Source organism: Halichoeres trimaculatus, unplaced genomic scaffold, assembly GCF_033239565.1.
Source record: "Halichoeres trimaculatus isolate MK-OKI-2021-1 unplaced genomic scaffold, fHalTri1.1 fHalTri1_scaffold_6, whole genome shotgun sequence".
Classification (NCBI taxonomy): Eukaryota; Metazoa; Chordata; class Actinopteri; order Labriformes; family Labridae; genus Halichoeres; species Halichoeres trimaculatus.
In genome coordinates this window covers 31,701,233-31,721,346 of record NW_027437184.1, presented here as the reverse complement: position 1 = coordinate 31,721,346, position 20,114 = coordinate 31,701,233, and the positions used below count along the sequence as shown (strand labels likewise).

At 39.5% G+C, this 20,114-nt stretch overlaps 2 protein-coding genes across 2 annotated transcripts; one reads left to right on the top strand and one right to left on the bottom strand.

The window, feature by feature from the left end:
• Nucleotides 1-2,190: 2,190 nt before the first annotated feature.
• Nucleotides 2,191-12,885, top strand: ftr82 (finTRIM family, member 82). Its single transcript, XM_074672125.1, has 8 exons — nt 2,191-2,208; nt 3,908-4,526; nt 6,103-6,198; nt 8,638-8,871; nt 10,339-10,498; nt 10,582-10,638; nt 10,823-10,891; nt 12,339-12,885. Exons 2-8 carry the CDS (start codon nt 3,936-3,938, stop codon nt 12,857-12,859), a joined length of 1,728 nt encoding a protein of 575 aa, XP_074528226.1. The 5' UTR covers nt 2,191-2,208; nt 3,908-3,935; the 3' UTR covers nt 12,860-12,885.
• Nucleotides 12,886-15,893: 3,008 nt separating this feature from the next.
• Nucleotides 15,894-18,469, bottom strand: atp5l (ATP synthase, H+ transporting, mitochondrial F0 complex, subunit g). Its single transcript, XM_074672580.1, has 3 exons — nt 18,312-18,469; nt 17,735-17,895; nt 15,894-16,093 (listed from the first exon to the last, which is right to left on the bottom strand). Exons 1-3 carry the CDS (start codon nt 18,361-18,363, stop codon nt 15,995-15,997), a joined length of 312 nt encoding a protein of 103 aa, XP_074528681.1. The 5' UTR covers nt 18,364-18,469; the 3' UTR covers nt 15,894-15,994.
• Nucleotides 18,470-20,114: the final 1,645 nt, after the last annotated feature.

Genomic DNA, 20,114 nt, shown 5'->3' with positions numbered 1-20,114 from the left:
TTTTAGAAACAAACTTTCAGTCAATTTGAGGTCTGTAGAAACTTGAAGGTTTCTCAAAAGTGGTCTTGAAACAGTGAGTGTGGGCTCTGGTGCAAAGGTTCCCACATTTTTTAATTCCGCAACCCACAAATAGTGGTGCCAGAGACCGGCAAAGCCTTTCTGTGGGGCTAATTCAGAAAAAGACAAAAACTAGAAAAGGGCCTGAGATAAATTATTTAGCCAGTCAGTAGAAAATTAGACTACCTGTGTGCATGTTGCTGTGTTTCTTCAATTAATCTATTGCTATTGTTTTTATCTTGGTTTGGTCACCTTGGGGGTCTTGTAACAGCAAATAAATGTTGAAAGCAGATCATACATTGTATTTTTGCCTAGTTTAAAATTAAATGTAACATTTATTTTTGTTTATTTAGAAACAACAATAATGGTTGAAATGCAGTTTTTGATCACAGTAGGCATTTCATGGCCCTCTATCAGTGTCTCATGTCCCCCAAGAGACTCTAAGGACGCGGTCACACTGGCCCTCCAAAACGTGCCGTGCTCAAGCACAATTGCCCCCCTGCAGCGCTGTTCCCCAGCTGGAGAGTACGGCCAGCGGTCACACTACCCCAATATGAACCAGACTTTAGCGGGTATCAAACACGCGCACAGCCCGCCTACGTCATCGTGAAGCATTTGTTTACATGAAGCGCGATCTCATCAGAGTCAGTACAATGAGACACAGAGAGCACTGCTACAACTTTAGAGACTTTTGGACTTAAATTAAGTCATTTTCGCCCAACACAGCCCTCTAACACCCCCGCCTCGTTTAAAATGATTGTCGAGAGGTGTGCTCATGGTGATTATACGTAATGGATCGCACGCGCTGTCCGCGTGCTTGTGCTCGTGCATGAAGCAAACCCTGCCGAAGCCCACCTCTTCGAAGCGTGCCGAAGCACGGAAGGGAATCTTGCTTGAGCACGGTACACTTGCGGTCACACTGACCATTCCAAATGTGCTTTACGGCTGAAGCGTGCTTAGGCACGATTGGCCAGTGAGACGTGTCCTTACTTTAAGAGTCACTGGTCTAGTTGGAAGAGATGAGAAAGGATAATTCCTTTGTGTGGTGTAATATCATGGTGGACATATTATTATCAGCCGGGCCGATTATTGGGGCCGATGTTTGGCATTTTGGGGCATATCGGCATCAGCCTTTTTTTTTTCATCCGACGGCCAATATGAAACCCATTCGAACTGTGTTGTTTTGACTCTGATGCAACCGCGCCTCTGTCTGCGGTCACTGTTTTTTTTATGTCACTATGTTTTAATATGTTTTGTTTTTACATGTTTTGAACATGTTTTTCTGCCTCTTAAAAATTATAAGAAATGTTTTAAACTGCAAACATTCAGGAGCTGCTTGTTGATGCTTCACTGCACATAATTTTTTTCCCTGCCCACACTATGGAAGCCCTAGATTGTCAAAACATTTAAAATCAGTCACGTAAAACCAAACAGAAAATTAATTCGACTGCATTACATGCCTGTAAAAAGCAGCACAAACTCAATTCTGTCCAGTTTAAATGCAGTTACATAGAAATTTTGGAAATCTTTATTTACTGTAGAAAACTTTAGCTATTTTTTATTTTTAAGTTTTCATTAAACTTTATGAAATAGGCTGCTAAGCCTGGGCGCTGTTTAAAAAACATATGCTTGAGGGCATTTGATTGCAGTTAAGTGTTGGAGTTTGTATTTTTCAAAATTTTTACAGCAATATTTTCACTTTCACTACGAATGAATATTGGCTTCAAATATCGGTTATAGGCCTCTTTGCCTAGTAATTATCAGTATCGGTATCGGCCCCAAAGAATCCATATCCGTCTATCTCTAGTCCAAACTCCTTGCTCTTGGTATTGATGTTGCTGTGTGTGCATCTCTGTGCAGGAAATGGGTCAGTTACAGACGCTTGCTAGAGCGTGAAAAGTGATTTTTTATTTTTTTTAATTGCCTGCAAAAAAAGAATTAATTGATTAAATTGATATATTGCCTAGGCCTATGAATAATAAATAATGAATGTTGCGTATTAGATGATTTATAGGAGTTTATTTGTTTTAAGGCACAGCCTCTAACCATGTGTGTTTAATACACTTCAACCATTCATTGTGTCATTATGCAAATGCTGTAAACGAGCTTGTTTTGTTCTGTTTGTCTTTACAGGTTGTAGTGAAACTCGTGGTGAGTACATCCAATCTGTGTGTGTGTGTATTTCAGTAACCTCCATGTTTGTGTTTCTACCAGTATCCAAAAATGTGCTCACTGTTTTATCATTAACGCTCAAATATCATGTCTTCCTGTTTTCATAACACACGCTCAGAGAGGTGGGCCCAGTTTCCTTTGATCCTTTCGTCCTGCAGAGAGTGCAGCGCTCCCTGCGCCGCAACCAAAGCTGACCTTTCTCCTTTAGTTTGGACTCCTCGACTGCAGAGTTTCTGTCTGCTTAATCTGCCAGATAATCTATCAAAGAAGCTCTCCTTTAAACCATTTGAAAGTTTATTAGATTAGAAAATCTGTTGGTTTGGTCTTTTTCTTGGAAAGTGGTCCCCCTGTGCTGCTAACAGGTAGTTAATCTGTAAGCACAGAGAGCTCCCTTTACTCTGCAGGAAGGAAGGAAAACTGGCTTATCAGAAACCTGACCAAATATGGAGAGGTGAAACTACCAAGTGTATGAAGTAATGGGTGATATGAAGTGAGGGCGGAGCTTAAGATTTATAACCTCAATGAAATCCATATTCTTATCTGAACAGGATTTTTTTTATCAGGCAGAGATTGTGACACACATTACAGAGTTTAAAGTTAAAGTGGGGACAGGACAGTAGTGTGAATGAGGCGCTGGTATTGGTTGAAACCTCTTGATGGTCTTCATTAAAATGCTAATCAGCGGCTGTGAGGTCACGTGACGCTGCAGAGTGAGTCGGGGTCAAAGAGCCGCATCAGGTGACGATGACTGCGAGATATTTCTAGGAATGAAACAATGCAGCATAACTTGTGATGAAGCAATGCACATAAATATTTCAAACATGCACTGTAGCAACACACACCTGCACCTAGCAGGAATGTCCTGCAGGTGCACACACACACACACCCACATGTGTGCATACGTGTGTGTTCACCGTGAGCGTTTCCTTCCTGCTGTACAAACATCTACAGTTACACACAGGATTGTACGAGTGACCCGACTGGTCTGACCGGACTCAGAGCAAACACCGCGCTCTGCACTCTCTCTGCTCTTGGTCAAACAACCTGCAGCAAGTTTAACTTTTAACATGTTGCTGGTGATGAAAGATGCTTGAAATTACCTCGAAACTCTGCTGCAGCTCAAAGAGTGTGCGTGTTTGTTTATTGGGTGGTCCCTGAAATTCCTACAGTACCTTAGGCAGCATTTATGTTTGTCCGGTTTGAGACAATGGCGATTCTGTCTGACAACAATAGGTGGAAATCCAGCTGCCGAGAAGTGTGTGCGCAATCCATCCGCGTGATGAGCCACAGGAGAAATGTGAGAATAAAGGAAGCTGCGAGGAAGCGTTTTTCTCTTCCACATTAGCAGCCTCTTGTCGAGCTTTTTGTGTTTCATTCATTCTCCTTCTTTCTCTCTGCTCTCTGTCTTTTTCCTCTCCCGTCTGCCCGCCCTCTCCTTCTCTCCTTCTCTCCTCCTCTCCCTCCTTGCTGAACCTGCTTATCTGAGCTGGGCAGGGCTCGATACACTCACAGCACAGGGGGAGGGCCTTGTCTGCTTTCAATCAATAACCTCTGGAATTCAGAAATACAAGTAGGTCCTGTCTCTGGCAGGCTGTACCACACTCAGGAGGGCGGGCTCCCAGACACACTCGACACACTCTCTATCTGCTCCTGGCTTTCTCTCTGAGTGTTTCCTCAGGTCTTGACCGTGCTGTGAGTTCATCACAATGGCTGACCAGTCTTCTCCAGACTACTTCAGCTGCTCCGTATGCCTGAACCTGCTGAAGGACCCTGTGGCGATCCCCTGTGGCCACAGCTTCTGCATGGACTGCATCAGCGGCTACTGGAACGAGGCTGACTACACGGGGATCTACATCTGCCCCCAGTGTAAGATCACATTCACCCAGAGGCCTGTGCTGAGGCCCAACGCCACCCTGAGCATGGTGGCCGAGAAGATCAAGAAGAGCGGGCTGACCCTTAACCTCAACACCTCCCAGGGGAACATCTACGCAGGCCCCAGCGACGTCCCCTGCGACTTCTGCTCGGGGAAGAAGCTGAAAGCTGTGAAGTCCTGTCTCAACTGTTTGGCGTCCTACTGCGAGAAACACCTGAAGCCTCACTACGAGTCGGCCACCTTCAAGAGGCACAAGCTGGTGGACGAGCTGGGGAACCTGGACAGGAAGATCTGCCCGCAGCACCAGAAGTCCCTGGAGCTGTTCTGTCGGACGGATCAGATGTGTATCTGTGCTATCTGCACTGTGAGTGAGCACAAGGGCCACGACATTGTGTCTGCTGAGGCTGAGAGGAGCGAGAAACAGGTACGAACAACTCCAGGCTGTTCACTTTCATTCTCATAGACTAAAAGTTAAAATAGAGTGGTTCAGGTGTCAAATAAAAGCATAGAGAGAAACAGTCCTTTGAAGGACTAAATATGTCATGGCTCATGAGGTGTCAGGGAAATCACCACGGGTCATTTTTGTGTGAACCAAAGTGTCGTTTCATGTCAGTAAACCATTGATCCTGTCTCTGCTGTGACTCCCTCAAATACTCATAAGACCAAGAAAAGTAGTGTCAGAAAAAGTTTGATTCAGGTGGGGTTAGAAAAATCTATGTTAGCCAGCTTCAAGGAGAATGAAAGTGTTATTTCTGGTCAGAGAGATAAGCAGTGACCCAGTTACGAGAGAGAAACCACAAGGTGAGGCTCGTCTCTTCACTTTTGTTTATTTCACACACTCATTAACCCGTAAGAGGAGGCTCATTTATTCACTTTTAGAGCTGGATTGTGAATAAAGTATTTGTGCAGGCTGTTTTTCCCCAACTCCCGTCCTCCAAACTCAAAGTGGCGGCTGTACTTTGACCCATTTCGCCAACACTATCAGCTCCACTGGCAGGCATTCACCGCCAAAACAAATCCAGCGCTCTGATTAGCTGCACGGACGCCGGGGGAGTGTCTCCAACAGTTATCGCCTCTGAAAGCCGCTCTGTTTTTTTTTTTTTTTTTTCAGGGACTTTTGTTGTTTTCCAGCTGTGGGATAGATACACAGAGAGCATTCACACTTTGTCTCTGCTGCTCTGCTTCCCACCTGTGGGAGTGGGGCTGTAATGATACAGGAATGTCAGGGAGGGAAGTCACGGCCCGGTGATGATGGACGCTCAAATGACTCACCTGACTCTCCTGCTGTAAAACTCCAGATAAGCCTGTCAACAGATACCGTGGGATAAATCTCAATAATGGTTTCTACTCATGGCTTGTTTCTCTGTGAGTTTTTTTTTTTTTTATGAGGGATTTCCAGGCCGTGATAGCCGGTTGTTTTCCCCCAGGGTCTGGTTTCTCTCATCCAAACATCTACAACCTGAATCCCACATCTCACTCCATCTCCCGCGCACTCTGCCTCCCCTCCCCCCCGCTCATGGTCGCCCCCCCTCCCCAGATTCCCCACATTCCTCAAGCTTATCTTGAAGAATGGGTCGGTGGGCTTGAGTAAAAGCTGAATTAGAAGCCCCTCTATTCTGCATGTCAGCCCTGCATGCACCTTGAAACATCTCTTTAAAAGTCAGGCAGCGGTAGATTCACATTCCTGACGTGAACCAAATTCCATCTCAGATTTTTCCCCCCAACTCTCCCTCTGAGATAAAAGCTGGCGGTATTAAGAAAATATTCTTTGAGCTGGGTTTATTAGACGAGCTGGAGGGCCTCCCCAGATATTCCACGATGAGAAAGATGTTTTTGTACCAGACCAACAAATACAAGGCTTAAAATCCTGTACAATAAAACAGCATGCCATTCAACGTCTGCTACCACTCCTTCATACTTAATTAAAGAAAGTCAGCATGGGAGTGCACGCTCAACGAGAAAATTAATAAACATCTGCTTAATGTGACTTTGTTCCGCAGAAACTTCTGGGAATCTCTCAGGCGGAGATTAGACAGAAATGCCAGGAGAGGGTGAAGGAGCTGGAGGAGCTGAAGACCGCCGTGGATTCACTGAAGGTGAGTGAAGTCAGGAACCTGGATTCATTAAACCACAGGAGATCACAACAAGTGTTTCACAGGAGAAGATAAAGCCTAGCAGAGACAGTTTTCATAGAGCAGAAACTACATAAACCAGTCAAAGTACTTTATAGTGAGACAAAAGAAGGAAACTGAAACCAGTGAGTAGATAAGAGGGTAAAATACCAGATATATAGACACAAGGATTAGACACAACTTAGAGCTAAGTATCAACGTCTGGTGTTGAAAACTGAAGCCAGTATGGTCTGTTGGTCCTTACACACACGAGGCTGGCTTTAAAAACAAGGAAACCCTGTAACGGGGTTTCATTTGAATGTTTTTTACCTCCGCCAATGATGTTTTGTTTTTAGAAGAGTTTGTTTGTTTGTCTGTGAACAATGTAACTCAAAAAGTAACAAACAGATCTTGATGAAATTTTCAGGAAATGTACAAAATGGGATGAGAAAGAAGTGATTAAATTTTGGAGGTGATTTGGGTCACTGCCTGGATGCAGGACTTTTTTTTAAAGGATTCTTTATCATTGTAAGAAAGGGCCGTTTTCACCACGTGTATATAACTCCATCATAAATGGTCGGATTGCTTCGCAAAACAATACAAGACAAGGTCACCATAATTTCTGACTGATGTAAAAGTACGATCCAGATCTTGACAATATTCTGGATACTAAGATCAGGAATATGAAATATGTACTGGGTCATCATAATTTTCAACACTGTCAGGAAATTATCCTACAAACCTGCAACTAACACCAAATTGTAGCAGACAGTCTGCTGAAAAGGAGTATAACATTAAAGAAGGACTAAAGTGTTGGTGACAATCACAATATACTTGGTGGGGGTCTGCGCTCTCTGAGTGCTTTTCTAGTTTTAAAGCAAGATTACGTATACGTACAACATCAGACCAAAAAATGTCTTTATTTGATGCAACTTTCCAAAAATCTGCATTATAAGTTGCACCATACATCTCACTATGATTTTGGAGGTCTGCCAGAGAGGAAAGGGTATAAGAACTGAAAGTGTCCTGTTTGAAGACTTCTCATAGGCCTGACAAAGTCTTCAACATGCAGTTTCTGTGAAGTTGTGACTCTGTTTAAATCCTCCTGTAAGCTAACAGTACAGTAGTTGAGCTCAGTGTTGGCAGTGTTGGTAGATATGAGGTCAGGATGGATTCATGACCAATTCACAAAGACTTAAACCAATTACCTCCATCAGTCAGCCATCTGACATTTAGTTTTTTATTTTAATCAAACCAGCACTCTACAAGACTTGCTCTCTAAATAGTTAACCAGAGTTTTATTTGGAAGAACGATTACAATCTAAAAAAAGGATAAGAGTTGGAATGCTAAACTGGTCTTTCTCACTTTTTACCCTAAACCCTTGCTTCTTTGAGAGAAACCTAGCCATAATGTAGTCCCTTTCCCCAAGTACAAGTCATTTGATTTTGGGTATCTGCCGATACTGAGACCTGATCCGATACTTCTACTCCAACACATCGTTCTCCTAGCTTGAAGCTCCTGCCATGTTCTGCTCTACTAAATGGCATCTAATCAATAGTGTCGCTGTAGAAAATACTAAGATGTTATTTTTCCCATTTGTTTTTAAATATTATAGATCTGATTTGAAAAAATAATAATTATACATATATATATATATAATTATTATTATTATTGTTGTCATAATTATATTTTTATTTTTCTCATTCAAAAGGGTGTTAAAAGTGCATTCTTATTAGGAGATTATTTTTATTTTGCTTCAACTCATCCTTCTTGGTTGTTTTAGCTCTATAGAGTAATTCATAGTTGGAGGTGTGTCTGATTTTACCCACAGGTGGGTGTGTTGTGTCTTTTGACAGCTGAAAACCTGACTTAGCCCCGCCTCTCTTCAGTTTCTGTTACAGCTGAAAGTTAGGTTGAGTCAGCATTTCCAGAATGACAACTGACATCTTCGATCCTCTACACACCTGTAAAGAAACCAAAGAGTGACGTCACTGAGACTGGATCAGTCTGTGGTTTTAACTCTGACAGTCACATGCTGCCTAAATAAATGTCTGAACAGATGTCGAGTGAGCTGCTAAAACCATATACTGTGCTTTATTATAACTAGAACAATAAAATGATAACAAATAACCTGTGTAATGTAACAGATCATTAAAGAGAACAATCAACAGAACAGAAAAGAAAGGGGAAACACTCTCAGATTGGACTTCATACTGTAGATATAACACAGTTCAGATAAAACTGAATGACTAAAGTGTAAAAATGAGGGTCTAAAGTTTCATTAAGGAAAAATTCAAAGAATATTCCAGTCACCAAGCCTCATAATAAACATTCAAACTTAATGGCTTTCCATGGGGGAAAAAAGGAATGCAAAAAGCTCTATTCAGTGGTTTCTACATTGACATTTTGTCTTTCCTGTCCAGAACTCGGCCCAGAGAGCCATGGTGGAGAGCCAGAAAATGTTTGAGGACATGATCCGCTCCATTGAGAGGATGAGGTCAGAGGTCACCAAGCTGATCGGCATCAACGAGAAAGCTGCTTTCAACCAGGCCGAGGCTTTGATCGAGAGACTGGAACAGGAGATCGACGAGCTTAAGAAGAAGGAGACCGGCCTCAAGCAGCTGTACAGCACTGACGACCACATCCACTTTCTGCAGGTAACAAATCCAGTTTGACTTCAGGGCAACCTCATGACTGAGAAAGTAAACAACATGAGCATGGTCTGAGTTACAAAGTGCCTGACTGGATCTGTCCAGTGAAGACAGGAAGCATTCGAAACAATCATCCACACAGAAACACCAGTTCTACCATTGTTTTCTTTCATTTTTGTGTTATATATTTAAGACAAAGCGTCTGTAAAGTTAAAAGTAAAAGTAATCCAGTCATGCTGTTGATCAAAAAGTGGACATACAGTGACACTGGAAACCTCTCCAAACTTTTTTGACTTGTCCAGAAGTTGCATCAAGTGTGTGATCAGAGCTTAGCATTCACTCAGATGTAGCCTTGAGGTTTAGGTCCTGCATCCCATGAGGCTCCAGTCTAACCTCTGGCCTCTTTTCCTGAATGTCAGTCCTCACTTTCATCCTGTTTCCTTCTGTTTCCATTGTCGATACCTCTCTAAGGCATAAAAAGCATGAAAATTAACTTGAAAAAGAAAAAAAATAACTTTATTCAATTATATTTCTTTCAAAGAAAGTTCCCTCCTGCCAGTTATACTGTGAGAGTTTGAGTGGAGATCCAATCTGATTTTAATGGAGAGGCATCCCTTCAGACAAGCCTCAAACTGACCTCAAAATGTGAATTTGATGTGTCATGGATGTGACTTTTAATTATTTCTCTTGTGTGGGCCTGCACAGGTCAGTTTATTTCGCAAAATTGATAAGCTCATGTCCACTGATTGAGAAATGGGAAAGGCATTTTTGCAACAGTGTTATTGTGTTGTTGCAAAATTTGCAAGTTTTAAAAACTCAGCAAACTGGACGAATCAGCAACTAACTGTTGCACGTGGGTTAGCAACTATGATCATAAAAGATGAGTGGCATCAGGATAAACATTGGGTTTAATTTAAAGCCAGAACAAAAATGTGACATGATATCATTCCAACATTTCATTCAATATTTTCCATTTTTGGAAAAATTAAAAATCAGTCATATGTGGGGGGGTTTTTCAGCCTGAGCTGAAATAAAAGAACAGATCAAGGGGTATGAAATGTAACAAGGGTGATTGTCCAGAACCAAACCCTGGTAACATTATGATTCACTTTGTAACCACCCAGCTCCACATGTGTGTGTGTGTGAGTGTGTGCTACAACAGCTCTCTTTCACAGGTTGTAAATTATTCATAACAACAGTATAAAGGTAATTAGTCCTTTGTACACATAAGGTGTAGTAATATCTGAACTGGCCAAACAGGAGGTGATAATAGCAGCAGTTATATTACTCACAGTTTTGTGAATGGAAGTTTGAATGGACACAGATAATCGTATCTTTGTGAGTCTTTTTGTAACAGGGAGTTTCAAAAACAGATCCCTCTGTCTGTGTTAAAATAAATAAACTGGGTGTACTCTGACTCTGACTCAGACGGTCCGTGCTGATGTGTGTTTTATGGCTTTCTTTTCCCGTCAGAACTTCAACTACCTGTGCACACCCACCGATGACGGCTTCATACCCAGAGTGACCGTGAACCCTGACTTCTCCTTCGGGTCTGTGAGGAAGGCCGTGGCAGAGATCAAAGAACGCCTGGAGGAGTTTGGCAGAGAGGAGCTGCTGAAGATTTCTAAATCAGGTCTGAACTCAGCAGCAGAAACGTTAAACTTCTACCTTAGGAAAATAAAAGCTGACTGGATGTGATTTTGTTGTGTCTTTCAGTGAACGAGGTCCCGGTGTACACCACAGAGAGCCGAACGTTGGACAGAAGGAGCAGAGGTGAGCGCTCACGTCTTGAAGCTATATAAGACTAAAGAGGGTTAATTATTATTTAGGTTGATAATGCAGAGCGCAGCCCTGAGCTTTGCTCACAGTCTGTGGTGAAAAACACTTTGTCACAGGAATTAAAGGCATGTGTGTGGGTGTTTTCAGTTCATGCTGACCTCACTTTCTTTATCTGCAGGCAAAGAGGTCATGACAGTGGACAACACTCCTCCTCCAGAGCCCAAAGTCAGAGCTGATTTCATCAAGTGTGAGTGTCTGGTGGATTTCACTCTAACTCTGTTCTTTGTCATCATATGTCTTAACGACCTTGTAGATCCTCAGCAGCTTTTTTTATCCAAACAATGTCAATGAAATAAGGAAACCAAATTTTAATTCTACATGTATATGGTGGAAAATATCTTTTATTTAACATCTAAAGCTTCTGTGAGGTGTTGTAGCTGGTTATGGAACAGACTGGAAAGGAAACGGATGTCTCAAATTGACCTGGACACAAAAAAACACCTTAAGCAACATAACATGACCTTTATACTATGGTGGCCCTGAAGGTCAACTGCAAAAAAGTTTCATGGCTGGAGAAAAAAACACTAAAAAAAATTGCAAAAATGTTTCACAGAACACATAAACAAACATTCTGATAAACCCCAAATATTCAGTGAAATGCTAATCATTGAACATAACATAAAAATATCTGCAGTAATAAACAAAAAAAATTAAAAATATGGCTATCAATATCAGAAATTTACTATGGAAAAAACACTTTAAAAAAATAATTTATGAAAAACAGCCCTTTACTTGATGTTAAAGTATTTATAACACACAAAAATCTTCCAAAAACCTCTTAAAAAGGCCTTGAAATGCACAAGCTTTTTTTTTTTTTACAAACTTCTGAAATATTTAAATAAATTTTGCAAATCAAGATTTAAATATTAAAAATCAAGATTTCAAATGAGATTTCAAAAATGAAATACTGAAATTTACAGAATTTAGGAATGATTCTCAGGCACTTTAAAAAAACTGAAAAGCCTTTAAAAATAGGGAGAAAAAAAATCACATTTTGTAAAAATCAGAAAAATCATGAAAAAAATACATCAAATAAAAAAAGTAAATTAAAAAATACATAAATAAAAATAAAAGAAATATCCAGATGAACAAATAAAATTTACAGAACATAATACATTTATTTCCTGCAGTAAAAATACCATAAACTATCAAGTTTTTGTGCCTTCTGTCAAAATGTCAGCTTTCCTAATCATTACATTTTTTATGTTTTTAGAAAAGTTTGTTGATTTTTAACGCTCTGTGTGAAAAATTCTAAACATTTCTAACGATCAAATTTTTTTATGTTTAGAGAAACAGTTTTGTGTATTTCATGCAATATTTTTGTATTTAGTGAAACATCATTTTGGTTAAAGCACCTTAAGGGCCACCGTACTTTTAGCAATTTGTGCCTTCTTTGGTTAGGGGGTGTCATAGTCAGCAGAGTCCAAGTGTTTACTATGGAGGTTAAGTTAAAACCAGGAGGAAACTTCTCAATCATGTCATATTTTTCTGCTATCAGTGTAAGAATGTGGTGTGGCATGTTCTGTAACAGCACTCTGCGTGGGCAAACGGATATGAAAGTGTCACATGACTTCAGTTAAGTTTTAATGTTGCCACTTTTTTGCATAATAAAACTGTCTGGTTCTTTCTTGCAGACTTTTGTCAGCTCAAACTGGACTCCAGCACGGCCTACAAAGAGCTCTACATCTCTGAAAACAGCAGAAAAGTCATCCGCACCAGAGACCTGCAGCCCTATGGGGACAGCTCAGACAGGTTTGACAGCTTCGCTCAGGTGCTGTGCAGGGAGGCTCTGTCCGGGGGCCGCTTCTACTGGGAGATCGAGTGGAGCGGAGAGTTCTCCATCGGCGTGGCGTACAAGAGCATCAGCAGGAAGGGCAAGGGCTCGCTGTGCCTGCTGGGATACAACGACAAGTCCTGGAGCCTCCTGTGCTCTGACACGGGGTACTCTGCCTGGCACAACCGCGTGGACAAAGCCATCAGCGCCCCCCACTCCCCCAGGATAGGCGTGTACCTGGACCACACAGCAGGTGTGCTGGCATTTTACAGCATAGGGAGCAGCATGAGCCTGCTGCACAGGTTCGAGACCACGTTTGTGGAGCCTCTTTATCCAGGCTTTGGAGTGGGAACCTCTGTGAAGATCTGCAACATCAAGTAAACCCTGACATCTGGGCTCACATTACCCAACATAAGATAAGATAAGATAAGATAAGTCATACTTTATTAATCCCCGGAGGGAAATTCAAGTTGTTTGGGCACATGTTCTCACATAAAACGCAGCTTTGCTTTTGGAATATAGATAAATATATATTTGCAGCATACTACTCTACCAAAACCCAGTGATGAAGTTTTACAGCTTATTTTTGCTCCTGCCAAACATGTAAATAAATTTCTAACGCAACACATCACGTATTACTCTTTACATTTTGCCATCAAATCACATTTATTGAAAGCTTTAAACAATATAAATGAAGAACATATTTACTACATAATCAGACAAATGCAATATAAAGAGAAGTTATATCTGCATCTGATGATACCTGCTGGATAATATTTAAAAATGTCAGTATTTAATAAACATGAGCCTGGCCTGTAAGTGTTACCTGTTTCCACATATATATTGAAATTTACACACTGTTATGGCTTCAAAAAAAGGTGTAAGGTATCTTAAATTATAAGCCATAAATTACCATAAATATCCGAAGATGATCAAAGGAATGTTTGCCTTCCATGCGCTGTGTTAGATGCTTTTATTGTTTATTTAAATTTACCACAAACTCCACTTGCACGGTTCATTCTGTATAACTTTACAAGGTTCATTTTGGTGCATTTTTTAAAGGTTTTAATAAATGTGTAAAAACACAGTCATTGTCATTTCATTCTGTCATGTTTATATATTATCTGATGGGCATCACATCATTTGCTGAGAGACCTTACAGTTTTTATTTTCACTTGAACTAACCTTTATTTAATGTTATATATGTGTACCTGTATAATGGACATCCAGAAGAGTATGATTGATATAAAAAAGATTTGTTTTGTAACAAAATTTTTCATTGATAGTTCTGAATAAAGAGCTGAATGAATAAATACATGAGCTCAATGTGTGTTTTTTGTATTTCTTCTTAAAAAGGCTGAATTTGGTTCCCTGCTGAGTTCTACATCTAATCAGATTAAGAACTCTTTGATGCGGAGTAAATTAATACTTTTTTGATATATAGTGTGTCTTTAAAGGAGAGATGTATATCTTTAACAACAGGCCTGAGTCTTTTTCTTTCTGCTGAATTATTTTCCACCTTAAGTGAAAACTTCCTGTCCTGAGATGAGTGCTGCACTGAAACAGTTTGACCACAGAGAAAACTCAGGCGCCCTCTGCTGGTTAAAAAAAAAAAAAAAAAAAAATCTGATAGTAACACAAAGATGATGGCTGTTTTCCAAACCACTTCCACATACTACATGTGAATGTAGTATGTGGTACGCACTGCATACTACCTACTGCTTTTATATGTAGTATATAGTATGAGCGTTAGGGCTGTTTTGTGGAATAATACTCTGGTTTTAAGTTTCTGAAAGCAGAGCTGAAGCTGATATATGTGTTTCTTTTTTTTGCCTTTATTTTAAATGTACAAACAAATTTTGGGTAAATCTTGGCAATTTCGTTATTTTGTTAATTATATCACAGCAGAATCAATATATTTGATTTTAAATCCTACACCATAATACATTTATGTTTTAAAAAACGAATGGGATTGGATGTTTATTTTTGCAGCTGATTGAAAAACCACTTCCATATAATACATGTATGGTTTAAAAAAAGAGTGAAGTAGTGGTTTATGTGGGCTTAAATGAATTTGTAGAAGTAAACACCTCTTTTACGCCTAGACAGGACAAGACTTATCAAACCTGCTATTTGCATTGACAAACAGTCTTAGCATCATGCAGTGCAACAAACAGTATGCCAGGTAGACTGGTCTGTTGCGTTCTGAGAAATGTTCCTGGATCAGCAGGACATCCAGGGATTTTATGGCTCACAGCAGATTTGGCAACTTTTCACATTCTGCCTACTACATACTGAATTTCAGCCAAAATAGTAGGCACTGCTTGTGTAGTAAGCACATTCGTCTGCCAAAATGTTTTAAAACCCTAAAAATAAAAGTTTGAGGTTGGAGAGGGTCTGTGCTTGAGGAAGTGAAGAGAAACAAAGCAGAACATTTTCACATATTTCTGGATTGCCTAAAACTTGAGTTGTTCTGAGGGAGGTAATTACGACATTATAAAACCTTTCTGATGCTGGGATTGACGGCTTATTCTCATCAAGTTAGCTGGGTAACAATGCCGATCACCTGTAAAGGCAGGATACTTATAAATACTTGTCAATTATTTTATTGGCAGCTAGCAAAAAGGCTGTGACAAGAAAACGCTTTCAACCCAATCCTCCAGAAGAGACTGACTGAACGGAACTTGTGTCTGATATTAAAAATACAGAAAGTTGACTTTCTTACTGAATCTAAGAGCAGAAAAGTTTTTGTAAGACTGAGGAAAACGGATTGTTTACATAACGTTGAAGGATTAATAAGCCAGTACTGCATGAAGTGATGTATTTTTACTATCGTGTCATAAGGATGAAAAGATGACCTACTGTTCCTGTTCTTATTTGCTTCTCGCACCTCTTTGGACAATACAAACTAAATACATCTTCTTTTAAAGTGGTGACTAATTGTAGGTGTATAGGTCAGCATCAGATGTGCTCAAAATGAATGGCAGAAGAGTTTAAGTTTTTTATTTTTTCTAAACTAGGATTCCCTTTGCAAAATTTCACACTGGACTGTGAGCTTTTCAGCTTTTCCACAGCTAACATGTTGACTTTGAAGAAAGCACAGGTGGTACCAATAAAAAACGAGGACGTCTCCTCTGACAGAGAGAAAGCATTAATTCAGACTCTTGACATCTTCATGGACGGAGGCCATTTTTAAACAGCCAACACCTGAGATTCCTCCACTGCTCAGTGTGGATGACTCACTGTGAAAAAGGATTATTTCATCCTCCCCTCTTTGCATGTCATCATTATGTATAAAATGTAGTGAATAAACTGAACTATATCATTCTGTGAGGAAAAAAAATCTATTTGAAGAAAAATAAAAAAATCTAAATAAAAACATGCATGTTTTTGAAAACAATAAACAAAACCGCCGTCATTGTTAACAATAGATATTTGTTTATTTGTTCCCAGGATTTTTGCAGGAAATGAAACAAACAACACTAAAAAGAAAAAGAGAGGATGACAGTCCAAGATTCAAACATCGTAGCCAACGAGGCCTCCTTTGCCGATGCACTCTCCGATGTAGAACCACATCAGCACCTCAGTGGCCACCAGTCCGTTCCTGAAAGCATCCTGAGAGGAAAAAGTGAAAAATAAAATAATCAGAGGTGACAATATATCAAGCAATACACAACTTTAGCCAATGAAAACATTTAAAATCACTTCATATATCTCAGATTTTACCTTTAGAGAGTAAAAAACATCGGTGAATGCATGTCACTATGTCAGAATACAATTAAATTGACTTTATTGATCCCCATTCTAGTAAATTCACTTGAAACACAGAGGGAATGTTCTCAATAGAAAAAGCTGGACACATTCTGTAGTTTGCATTGGGTGAAACATCAATTTTAACAGTTTCTGCAAAGATGCATTTAAATTTGGTTACTATAAAGGCATGAATCTAAAAGATATTTAAATGTGAAAAAGGTTTTCACATTCCATAATATCTCAAAATTAGTCAAGTAACTCTAAATTTTTTCTGAATAGCACTTTCTTTTTTTTTTTTTTTTTTTTGATTTTTTTCTGCTAAAAAAAAGGTTTAAAAGATTTTAGTTTATGTGCTACAAGTGTAGAAGACATCACATTTTTACTTATTTAATTAGCTGATGGCAAAGGTACTTTACGGATATTATTTTGTAGTTTGTAGTTTGATTAATTATTTGTGTTTTGAAATTCAGAGGTATAGGTGATAATTTTCATTTACAAAGAGGAAGAAGAGGAAAAGAAAGCTTTAGTTGCTACTTTTTGCCACAGCGTATGGCCTCAACTTCAGCTTAAATCTCGTGGAAGGAGATGACAGAGGTTTTTATTGTACATAAAACTGAGTGTTTTGAAAACTTGTAAAACAGAATCAAAGGCAGGAGAGACGAAGTTTGGTAATACAAAAAATAACTTTGGAAATAATTAGATAAATAATCAATGATTATTCAACCATTCAATCTTTGTTTATACAGCACCAACTGATATGAAATGTTATCGCATGACATTTAATGATAGCATGTAAGTCGGTCAACTCTGTTTATTACTCAAGTTAAAGCAGTAATGTGTTACGACGTCTTCCCTTTGTTCTAATGGACTGATAGTACTGTTTCCTTCCTATATGAGTACTATAAATACAGCAGTACTATAGTTCATATATTACAACATTCATGAAGTGAAAATCTGATTTTGTGGCAGTCCTAATGTTTATACTGCTTTATACTACCGAGTAAAATGGATAAACATCAGTGGGATAACAAAACAGAGAGAATGTTAAAATACTATTTTTGAAAGTAAAATGAGTTTGACATGAGTAAAACTGTGAAAAGTAGCTGCTATAGAATGAGTAATGAATGATTGTTGTTGATTTTGAGGTTTACCTGGTTTCAGTCTGCAATCAGAAAACAGGTACTTTATCTGGTTATGAGATTCAAGGACCCTTATTACCCCAAATATTGTTTTTCTTGGTCTTTTCTAAAATGTAAATATTTATTTAAAAAAAAAACGTTGATAATATATTAGTATTTTCTGGATGCATTTCAGGTTTTTTTTTATGTCAGGCATATGCAAGTGTTGCACAAAATGTGCCCTATAGATTACCACAGGTTAGTGTTTTCTATATGACTGTGGCTTATATGAACACACAATATCTGTATTTGAACTCAGTCTTTTCAGATTTAATAACCTTTTTTTACACTGTCAAAAAGGTCTGTCAGTCAATAACACACGCACCCTCACTGTGGTTTGACCCAGACGTCCTGACTGCAGCCCCTTGAGCAGGTTTGCGGCCCCTCCGATGGCCTTGGGGATCTCTGCAGGGGACGGGGGGACCAACTCCACTTTGGCGTAGTACCAGAAAGTGGCTAGCCGGGGTTTGGAGAAGGTGACAGCAGCTACAAGTAGAAAAATGCAAACAGTTGAAGTCTGGTAGGAATTTCTGCTGGGGATAGGTCAGGGCTGCAGGGGTCCTTTACATGCTGGTCTATAGCATTAGCCATTTGGCTTCGTGCCGTGCGCTCACTGAACGTAAACATTACAAAGCACACATGCTAGCTAGCTGCTAGGGCGTTTTTTGTCGTAATGAAGAACAAAAAGTAACATTAAAAATCAGTATTTGAAAGAACATAATCTAATAAGCTGACTCTGTGTCATGTTCATTCATTTGATGGCTAGCTGTGCAGGTGACAGTCGGCCTCAGAAGCGGTGCGTCCCACCAGGACAGTCTGTTCTAACTCGGCTTTGCTTAACTTTATTTGACTTAATCGTTTTCTTTAGCATCATTAATGTTTAGAAATACATAAAAACTCACCGTTGACCAGGGTGGGCACCTTAGCAACCAGTTTCTGCACAGCCTGTGCCATGTTGACCCGTCTGTGGATGCTAACCCACTGAATGTCACCTCCAGTCTGAACTAGGACCCTAGCTGCAGCTGACTTTACAGCCGCCTGAACAAAAACAGCCTATTTAAATTACGTAATGACGCGGGATTTTTTTTTTTATAAACAAGAGGGTCTATCACATTTCAACGTTAGCACATAATCGATTTATATTGATTCCCACGCCTTTTTATGTGTTACGTCTCGGTTTCATAACATTACAACGGTGAGCACAGCTTTATTAAATCCTAGAAGCAATACACAATCATGGCCGCTAGAGAGAGCAGTCAGCGTTGACGCCAAATACTGCAGCACATCTATATGAAATGAACACAAATATTATCCTGTCAACTCTGTTAATACAGAGTACATGTTGACACTTACTTTCATTCACTTTACTGCATTCAATATATACCTTTTTAGAGCTCTTTCAGTCATTTTTGTCTCTTTTTGAACAGAGTATTTATCAAAGTACGAAGTACGATTTGTTTTCTTTCTTTTGTTTTTTAATAGGGAGATGCTTTCATGAAAACGATGTCACTAATTGATGTCAATCTGTCAGTTCTGTTAGCTAAATTCCATCTTCACTCCTTTAAAAAAAAAAAAAAAACCGTATTTAACCTTTGTTTACCTTTCCTTTACAGTAGATATCTGAACTCTGTGTCTAAAGGTGCTGCTGGTCTTAAATCTCATTAATAAATGTTTTTGTAATCCATTTTTATTTTTTTGTCCACTGTTGGAATCAAATATCATTCACTAAATACATAAGCGCCTGTGTTTTTCACTGAAATAGCTATATTGTGAATCATAGCCGCATGACACAGTGCTCTTTGCGGTGTACTGGTGGAGAAAACAATGCCACCATCATGAAGCTAGCCAACAACAGATCTCAGGCAAAAATGGACCAATAAAGTCAAGGAAGTCAGGCAAGTTGTATTAAATTCACTTTAATGAAAACTATATTGGGCTGTGTACTAAATATTTGATCATATACACATTGGCTAATCAAGGTAAGGTTGCTCATTTACTGTCATACAGGTGTAGTATTGTTCACAACACCAGGTATATGATGCGAGGACGCAGTTTGAGCACTCACAGAGCAAATTTGAGTGCAAGAGCAGAGTCAATATTATCAAACCTGAGCATGAAATCAATGAAATACTGCTCTCAAATCAATTAAAAATGCTCTTGATTTAAGATAGGGAATTCATTCCGTACATCATACTTTGAAATAAATTTCCCAAACAAGTAATGTGACATTTTAGAATGAAGAAGTGTGGCCTCTACATGTTTACATTTGAATTTGAGTTCAAACCTGAGAACAAACAGAATTCTAGAAGCTCTCCATTATGACTCACAGTGGAGCCTTTACATGAGCAGGTCTATGAGAGAGCAGCTTTCCAAGTGGTCATTTCAAACTGTTCGTTTGCTGGAGACACAAGTGTCTGACTAAGAGCCATCAAATCAGAAAATGTTTCAGAAAAAGGAAGCAGGAAACTCTCAGGTCGACAGAAAGACCTGCAGAAAAAGAACTGCCCATAACAACGCCATGAATGGCAACAAGGCGAGAAGTAAGATCAACCCGAAGACCTTCAAACATCAGGTCCAGGGAAAAGCTGTGAACACCAGCATGTTGGAGGTGGATAAACTCCGACGAGACGCAGGCAAGCTCAACAATATGCTGAATCAAGAAAGGAGCACCTGCCAGCTAGAGAAAAAGGAGAAGGCTGCACTCC

Coding starts and splice junctions, on each gene's coding strand:
- ftr82 (XM_074672125.1), top strand. CDS start 3,936: ATGGCTGACCAGTCTTCTCCAGACTACTTCAGCTGCTCCGTATGCCTG. Junction 8,872..10,338: donor ACCACATCCACTTTCTGCAG/GTAACAAATCCA, acceptor TTTTCCCGTCAG/AACTTCAACTACCTGTGCAC. Junction 10,639..10,822: donor GTTGGACAGAAGGAGCAGAG/GTGAGCGCTCAC, acceptor CTTTATCTGCAG/GCAAAGAGGTCATGACAGTG.
- atp5l (XM_074672580.1), bottom strand. CDS start 18,363: ATGGCACAGGCTGTGCAGAAACTGGTTGCTAAGGTGCCCACCCTGGTC. Junction 17,896..18,311: donor GGTGCCCACCCTGGTCAACG/GTGAGTTTTTAT, acceptor TTCTACTTGTAG/CTGCTGTCACCTTCTCCAAA. Junction 16,094..17,734: donor TGGGTCAAACCACAGTGAGG/GTGCGTGTGTTA, acceptor TTTTCCTCTCAG/GATGCTTTCAGGAACGGACT.